General features: G+C 57.6%; 1 protein-coding gene across 1 annotated transcript in view; it reads right to left on the bottom strand.

The window, feature by feature from the left end:
• Positions 1 to 2,335: 2,335 nt before the first annotated feature.
• The window catches only part of EBF4 (EBF family member 4), a 60,508-nt gene continuing 54,280 nt past the window's right edge, over positions 2,336 to 8,563 (bottom strand). Inside the window, exons 15-19 of the mRNA XM_032592765.1 lie at positions 8,317 to 8,494; positions 8,055 to 8,243; positions 5,135 to 5,332; positions 3,348 to 3,423; positions 2,336 to 3,104 (exon numbers count right to left, since the gene is read on the bottom strand). Coding sequence (XP_032448656.1) covers positions 3,353 to 3,423; positions 5,135 to 5,332; positions 8,055 to 8,243; positions 8,317 to 8,494 — 636 coding nt within the window. The 3' untranslated portion in view covers positions 2,336 to 3,104; positions 3,348 to 3,352. The remainder of the gene's footprint in view (positions 3,105 to 3,347; positions 3,424 to 5,134; positions 5,333 to 8,054; positions 8,244 to 8,316; positions 8,495 to 8,563) is intronic.

Here is an 8,563-nt window from a genome sequence, read left to right as displayed (position 1 = left end):
TTAATTTTTTCATCTGAATATCCAATGGACTCAATGTCATTTATTGAAAAGACTGTCTTTTCCCCAAATGCATGGCACTTCCCGTTTTTCTGGGAGAATTTTCTTTCTGGAAGAAGAAGGGTCCTGCCAATATAGGTACAGGTGGGGAGAAGGGCATTTTGCAGAAGCCAGGAGGAGGGCTGGTCAAAGCTGCTGCCTAGCTCCGCTTGAGTCAGGGAAGCCTGTCCACAGTGGGTCCTGCCTGAGCTACACGCAGCCCCCAAGGTCGCCAGATCCCCAGGGTAGGATGCAGAACACAGCCGCTGGGTTCTGTCGGGAAACCGGTGGCAGGAAGGCAGAGAACTTCCTGGAGATGCTCCCTCTCTAAAGGGCTAGGAGTGGAGGCTGTTGGTGGCTTGCCCATATCCCTTCGGACTTATAGTCCAGTTCCGGTACCCGCTTGCAACATCCTACAACAAAAGCCTAACTGGTGGCTTTTTCTGTGCAGATGGGAGGACAGGCCAGAAGTGTCAGAGGGGCAATCTCCTGGGAGCAGGCCTCAGGCAATTGCACAGGAGGCCTGGAGGATCAGTATCCCAGATTCTTTGCCACTCAGGTGGGAAAGCTCTGAGTTGTGTTCTACGCTGTCTCCCAGAGTTCTCCAGCAGGGCACTTGTCTCAGGTTCTGCTTCTAAGGGAACCCAAACTAAGACAAGTGGGAAAGAACATCATATCAGCCTGGGCCGCTGTAACGAAAAACCATAGACCGAGGGGCTTAAACAACAGAAATATATTTTCTCGCAGTTCTGCAAGTTAGAAGTCCCAGATAAAGGTGTCAACTGATTTAGTTCCTGGTGATTTATAAGACATCTCTTTGTGTCTTATAGACGGATACCTCGCTGTGTCCTCACATAGTGGAGAGAGAGAACTCCGGAATCTCTTCCCCTTCATACAAGGACACCAGTTCTGTCAGGTCAGGGCCCCACTCTTCCAACCTTACTTAACCTTAATCACCTCCTTAAAGGTTCTACCTACAAATACAACACATGGAAGGAGGGGTTGGGGCTTCAGTGTACGAATTTTGGAAGGACACGATTCAGTCCAAGGCAAAAGCATCGTTGATTTAGAACTGCCTGCTGCACGGGAGGGAGTGGGCAGTGTTTCATTTGGATGGGGGCCTGAGCACAGTGTTGAGGTCTTTGAGGACAGATAACCCATGTCATTTATATCAACCACAGAACTGGAGTGTGACCACCATCCAGTCACCACCTTCGTCCAGTGCAGATTACAGTTCTGCTGGCGTCCAGCCTGCGAGGGCCTGGGGCAGTGGGAACCGCTTGGAGCCTGATTGGAGCAGGGCCTGGGCTGGCAGGCTTTAGGGTTCTGCAACACGGGCTGGGAGCAGAAATGAGGGGGAGGCCAGGTGAGCACTGAGATGACCAGAAGGCTACCCCTGTCATGGGCCTGTCATGGGTGAGATGAATCCCCAGGTATTGGCCAAGAACACAAGGGAAGGGAGTGAAGGTCTCTGAATGCCATGAACACCCCATCCGCCTTGGCAAGGGTTTGTCCAGAAGACTGCAGGGCCCGTGGGTTGGGGAAGGACAGCGTTTCCAGAGGCCAGAGCCCAGGAGTACAACCATGAAGAGAGTAAAGCCTGAGGCCTGAAGATGGATGTTGGGCTTCCTGGACAGTGGGTCAAAAAAAAAATGGCTTCCAGAGTCAGACAGCTAGACCTGTGGGATCTAGGGGACACATCTCAGGGAATGGCGGGAATTCATCCTAGGAGGGGTAAATGAGCCTGGGCATCTTCCCACTTTACTATCCCTCCTCCCAAACTCTGAGATAGGAGAGCCAAGGGTGCCTAAGCTTGGGGAGGGGGGTGATTGGGACTTGCTCAAAGAGGCAACCTCAGGACCAAATCTTCCCTACCCTGCCCTGCCCCAGGGAGGCCCTGCCACCTCCATTCAGAATGGATCTCGCTTCTGACCTTGGTACAACTGAGCAGTGTTTGGTCTGCTCTGCTCTGGTTCCCAGGAAGTCCTCTGACAATCCCTGCCTTGGTCCTGGCCAGACAGCTGGGGGTACCGAGTTTTCAGTGGCCAGATCGTGCTCCTCACCTAAGCTCTTGAGGCGGAGCCCGTGTCCTAAGTCCTCAGGCCTGTTAGCCTGCCCACCACCCCCACCAATACCTGAGAGCACACACGGGTTACTCAGTTGAACGCTGGGGCTGTTGAAGAAGCCCAAGGTTCAAGAAGGCTGCACGGGGACACGGCTGGGAGGGGCCCCAGGAGAGCTGCAGAACCACTGAGAAAAGCAGACCCACGCCAAGGAAGCAGGCAAGAGAGGCCGGGCGGCCACCTGCATCTGTGTTTATTGTTCTGATTTCTCCAACCCCAGCAGAGCAGAATATGAGGCCGGTGGCAGCGAGGCCCATTCCATGGTGCTATGAGGCCGGCCAGAGTCATGTGCGTGTGGGGCCAGAGTCCACAAGACAGCCACTGGAAGGAAGACCCACAAGTCGGGGGGCTTGGCACTCCCTCTTCGGCACCCTCCACGCCAGAAGCCCCCAGTGGGATTGGTAAGGTGGCAAGCATGAGTGTGCAGGCCTCAGAGGGAGCAGCCACGGGGGTCGAGCAGCCACTGGAAGCTCCATGGGAGCCTGGGCAGGCCTCCTGAGGCCACTGGGCACCACCCTTTGCCCCGGAGAGAAGTTGGGATGCTGGGCCAGTTGTGATGGGTCAGACACCAACAGGACCTCTCCCTGAGCTGTCCTCTTCCCCACAGTCCCCGTCCCCGGCTCCTGCCACCTGATGGTCTGGTCTGCACAAGGCCCATCTCTTCCAGAGGAACCGACCCAGTAAGGCCCAGCATCCCAGGACCTCGGGATGCTCTCCTGCCAAGAGCGTCAGCACAGTGCTAGGCCTTCAACCGGCCCCAAGAAGGGGAGGTGAGAGAAGCCTGTGGGGCTGGAGGCCTGAAGCACAGGGAGGCCTGTTCAGGCCCCTGGGTTGATGTCTGCCCGAAGCCCTGGCTTGGCATCTGTCTGTGCTGCCATCCGGGACATGAGTGTGAATCCCAGAGGGCCCTCCAGTCCGGGCTCGGTGGGGGCGACACCCGCAGACCTGGTGGGGAGAGGGAGAGAAGAAGGTCCTGGAAAAAGGCTGGTTGCCAGGGGACCGGAAACCACTTCTCTCCACTTGTTCAGCTTCGGCCACGGGGGGTGGGGCTGTGGGGCCCCGACAGCTGTCTAGATGGGCCCTGGAGAACGGAGACTCGGATCCCAGGTCCCCATCCTTGCAAAAGTCTTTTGGACAGAGAGTCTATCCAGGGCCAAAAGAGGAAGCAAGACTGAGCCACAGACCTACCGCGATTAGGAGTAGGCCAGGCCCTGGAGCCCCCGGGCTGAAGAGTGGAACTTGTCGGAATCTTCAAAAGGCTGGTCTGCCGTAAGCAAAGAGAGGAACTGTAAGCTCTGGGCGGTCTGGGGGCCTTATCTGCCTGTGTGTCTCTGGGCAGGGGACAGCATGCAGGGCACCGGCACTTTCTGAGGGCAGAGCTACGGGGAGCCTTGCAGGGATTCGGTCACTCCTAGTCCTGGCCTGGGGTCAGCACTGCAGACAGTTAGGTGCAGCTTGCCCTTCAGACCTCTCTCAGGGGATGCAGCTCAAGCCCTTGCTGGCCCAACTTCCTCAATTGAAAGAGGAGACTCTGGGCTCCTCTTCCCAGCCCTGCTGCTTCCAGAGGGCCTGGGTCAAGGTGAGGAGACAGAGTGCCAGCTCAGGAAAGAGGTCAGCCCCCTGGAGTACTGACACCTAATGTGGCAGCAACATATCTCCCTCCCGTATGCCCACAAAATTCATCACTTCGGTCACCCTCGCCCCTGCCTAAACCCCTGCCCTCCATGATCTCTCTGCTGGTAGGAGAAATCAGTGGCCCTCTTCTCCCCAACCTTCACATTTTAAGCTCCAGACACACTCAGGTTAAGAAAAATTATCTAGAGGTGCCTGGGTGGCTCAGCTGGTTAAGCCAACTCTTGACTTCAGCTCGGGTTATGATCTCATGGTTCGTGAGTTCGAGCCCCAAGTCTGGCTCCGTGCTATCAGCGCGAAGCCTGCTTGAGATTCTCCTCTCCCTCTCTTTCTGTCCCTCCCCAGCTCGTGCGTGCCCTCTCTCTCCCAAATTAAGCTTAAAAAACAATTATTCAAAACTTGGAAACAAGGCAAAAGAAAAAAAAAAAAGACTGTGCCCTTTTAAATCATCCTAGAACATTCTCTAACGAGCCTATCCTAAAAGTCATCTTATTCTAGGGGATGTGACTCTTCCCGACTCACTATACACTGCTGGTCAGGGCCCAGCATTGTTAAATTGGATGCTGACTTGAAGGAGATAAATGACAGATGACGACCATTTCACTAATGGCATGTGGGAGGGGTGACATAGTCTCAATTCTACATCTATAAAATGGGGGCGGGGGGCGCCTGGGTGGCTCAGACAGTTAAGCGTCCGACTTTGGCTCAGGTCATGATCTCACGGTCCATGAGTTCGAGCCCCGCGGCGGGCTCTGGGCTGATGGCTCAGAGCCTGGAGCCCGCTTCGGATTCTGTGTCTCCCTCTCTCTCTGCCCCTCCCCTCATTCATGCTCTGTCTCTCTCTGTCTCAAAAATAAATAAACATTAAAAAAATTAATAAAATGGGGGCGGGGAAGCTGGGTTGAACCGTATTTAAGGTCAGTCCCCTTCCCTCCCACCAGTGACCCAGTTTCTCAGGGCGGTGTATGCTACCCTCTCGTGGACACCAGGAGGCATAGGTCAAAGGCACGCAGCCTGTGTGGGGCTTCGAGTGTTGGGTCTTTGTTCTGTGCTCAACCAGGTGGGGATGGGGGTGGTTTCCAGACCTTCTCCAACTGAGATTTGAATCTTCTCATTGGCCACGTGGCCAACTGGCAGTGTCAGAGTGGTGACCACCCCAAGCTATGAGGCCTAGGGAAGTGGGTTCCTGATGGACTTCCTGAGACCCTCGCAGAACTCCCTTCTCTACACCCTCCAGGGAAAACTGGCCAACCAGCCCCAGGCTCTGGTGAGATGTGGACGGAGTGGGCCCCTGAAGCCCCCCTGCTCCACCAGGCCATAGCGGGGCAGCATGGATCACCCACCTGGAAGCCCCTCTCCTTGGGCTCTGGGGCAGGCCTGGGGTGGGGAGCTGGGTGGGCGCAGCACGGGGGCGAAGGCGCTCCTCTGTTTGACAGCGGAGATCATGTTGACAGGCGAGAAGGAGAAGACGCTGGTGGTGGGGGCAGCGGCCGGGAGGGACATGGAGGAGGCAGCGGCCAGCGGGGGGCTAGAGGGCATGACTCCGGGGCGGGGCGGGGAGGGGCAGGCGCAGCAGGGAAGGCGGTGGGAGACACAACAGGGAGATAGCACCAGAGTGAGCAGCTCAGTTGGGGCCCCGGCACGGGCAGTGGGCCCCACGTGGGCTGCTGACCCAAGCACCAGGCTCAGACCTTACTGGGAGGGGGGGTGCTGTGAGGGTCCGGGGGAGACCAGTATAGGGCGGGGTCTGAAGGTAGGCTAGGTGTCTCTGGGGTCCCGGGCTAGCACTCGCCTCTCTGCGGGTTCTACAGACCCTTTCTCAGGGCTGTAAATGACAGGGCCAGACCAGCTCAAAATAAAAGCAAAACCAGAGTACTCAACAAAACCAAATATTGGGAGGTGCCCCCCAAGATGAATGATGAGGAAGTGATGGAAAAGAATAGGTCAGGGTTCCTGCTGAAAGCCACTGGGATTCTGAGATGCTAAGAAACATTCATGGACTTTGGGGTACTAAGGTTAGAGTCAAAGATCAAGGTTCACAGCAGAGCTGGGGCAAGTGGTCAGGGATGAAGTTTGGGGGTACACACAGGTTCCTGTTACAAGGCCCCCCCCCGTAATCTCAGCTCACAATATAAGCTAACTTTCTCTACACAGGTTTCCCTTCCCAACCCCTCTCCCTGCCCCCCCCCCCCCCCCCCCCCCGACACTTTGTTCTCTTTCGACCTAATGCAATTCCTTGTCATCTCCGGCCTGGGCCCTGGAGGCTTCCTATATCCCCCTCCTCCAACCAGTCGATTTTAAACAAAAACAGAGATCCACATCCTTGGATCTTCTTGTTCTCAACCTGCTGGCCATCCAGGGCTGTAGCCAGTTCACCTGGGAATAGCCGGGGAGCCTCCTCCTCGCAGGCTTTGCCTGCCCCTCCTTTCTGCGGCCTCCTCTCCTGGGGGCTTCTGCCCAGGGCATCTCTGGATACTCCTTTCTACATCCTCATCGGAACCCGACTCCCTGCCTCTCTCTTCTGCACACCAATAAGGCTGTGATGTGAGTGTTGTCCAAGTGGCTGGCATGGGGTGGGGGTGGGGGCTTCTCAAAAGGAACCAATAGTTTGAGAAGGCTGCCTTTGGCATCTAAGCACACCCCCACTCCCCTTTTGAAAAAGCGATGCCTTCAACAGCTGCCCCTGTTCCAAATGTCCTCAGCTTCACGGATCACCATCTTTTTAAGACAAGGCTCACTGCTAGCTGATGAGGCCCATGGAGCTCCATGAAGGGCCTGAGACGAATGCCAGAAAAATGTACTGTATCTCTCAAGGCTGGGAGCTTACAGCCACATATTGTAGTTTGGGTAGTAGTGGGATCTGTGGGTCACGCTGAGAGTTGCTGGTGGCCAAAGAGAAGACCAGGGGGAGGCCCAAGCAGACAGCCCCAGACCCTCTGGCTGGGGCAGTGCTGGATGTCATTCCAGGCATGTCCTGGCAGACTCCATGAGAATGATACCCCCCCCCCCCCGCCACCGAGCTGTGTCACATGCCACTGGGAGTGGATGGGGACATGGGTTAGTACTGGTCACAAAATGGGACCAACCCTGAGGCAAGTCCAGGGTATCCCCAGCTAATGCTGGAAGCAGGGGGTAAGCAGCCCTAGAATTCTTGATCCTCTGGATGAATGGGGGGAAACCCCATATGGGGTGGCTTCTGCCCACTGGGGCAGTGTGTTCCCCACTGCTGACTGCACTGTGAGTATGGTGGAGGGAAAGGGCTGGTATTCCAGATCCCGCCAATATGAAATTCAAAGGGCACCCAGAGAATTTGTAAGAATGCTGTCCCAGATCTGAAGGAAGTGGGAGAGGCGGAGCCTGGCCTGAGCAGAGGTCCAGGAGAGACAGGGGTCTTAGTAGGGACAGTAGAGGTTCGTGGCCTGTGTGAACACAGACATATGGGGCTTCAGGTCCCAGAAGCTGAGCCCAGGCCATCAGGAGAGTCAGGCTCAAACCCACAGCCAGAAAGAGCAGTGCCCAGGATGGAAAATCATACACTCTTTCTAAATTGTGTCTGGGCACTTCATGCACAGTGGCACATTCAGATTTGAGAACAGACCCTAGGCAGGGGTGATACTGATCCCGTTCTACAGAGAGGAAACTGAAGTTGAAGGAAATAAAGTAACTTGTTGAATGTCAGACAGCTCCTGATTGGGACTTTCAAACCCTGTATCCATCTGTCTGACCACACAATTTGCCTGCTCTTCCCAGCCGGATTGCAGGGAGCCACAACTTCCCTCCTCTGACCTCTGTTTCTCAGACCACGGGGGACAGACAGGTAGAAGCCCATTTTGATTGAGCCATTAGTTCCCTAGGACCTCCGGCAGGGGGCGCCAGCCTCCTCCCAAAGTCCCCGCATAAGATGGAAAGGTGGCGGTCCGCCAGGTTTCAGCTGGATGTCGGTACCCCCACCCCCCAGCCCCGGTAAAGGCCCTTTCAAGGGGAGGGGAGGGCTAGAAGCGATGCGTGCAACTGGAATCCTCAAAGAATAAAGGTGCGAGAACTGCCCCGGCCCCAGGGCCCGGGATGTGCAGCCAAGGGGTGGGGTCGAGGGGCAGGCGTCCCACAGCAGAAACAGGTCACACGCAGAGACGGCCGGCCTGGCTCACAAGGGCAAGGCCAGGGTCGACCGTGGTGAGACAGTCGCCGGAAGCCCCCCACCCCCTGGGGCTGGGAGGGGGCAAGGCTGAGCCCCATGCAGCTCCCCGGGCAGGGGACACTCACTGGCGAAGGGTGAAGTGGCCGTGGAGCCATTGAGGAAGCTAGGGGACCCGGGCACGCCGAGGCCGGCCACGCCCGGCGCCCCGTAGCTGCCGAGGCCCGAGCCGAGGCCGCTGCCGTAGCTGCTCTGCTGCGAGCCGGGGCTGGGCGCGAACCCGCGCGGGGACGCGCTGCTGCAGCTGCGCGCGTAGCCTGCGAGAGAGGGCGGTCAGGGGCGCGGCGCGGGCGGGGACCCGGGGCTGCGCTCAGGGGCGGCGGGACGCACCCGGCTCCGGGCCCGGCGTGGCGTCCCCGACGGCGATGGCCAGCGGGCTGCTGAAGGCGTTGATGCCCACGACGGCCGGGTGTGGGTGGCTCGGGGCCAGGGGTCCCAGCGGCGCGGGCGCGCGGGGGGCGCTGTACAGAGCCTCGGCCACGTCCGCCGCGCGCTTCAGGAGGAGCTCCTGCGAAGACAAGAGCGGGGCACGGCCGGGGCAGCCGCAGGCGCCGGGAGGGGGACAGTCCCCGGCCTG

Source organism: Lynx canadensis, chromosome A3 (assembly GCF_007474595.2).
Source record: "Lynx canadensis isolate LIC74 chromosome A3, mLynCan4.pri.v2, whole genome shotgun sequence".
Taxonomy (NCBI): domain Eukaryota; kingdom Metazoa; phylum Chordata; class Mammalia; order Carnivora; family Felidae; genus Lynx; species Lynx canadensis.
Note: the sequence above shows the minus strand (reverse complement) of the source record. Positions and strands in the feature narration are given on the sequence as shown.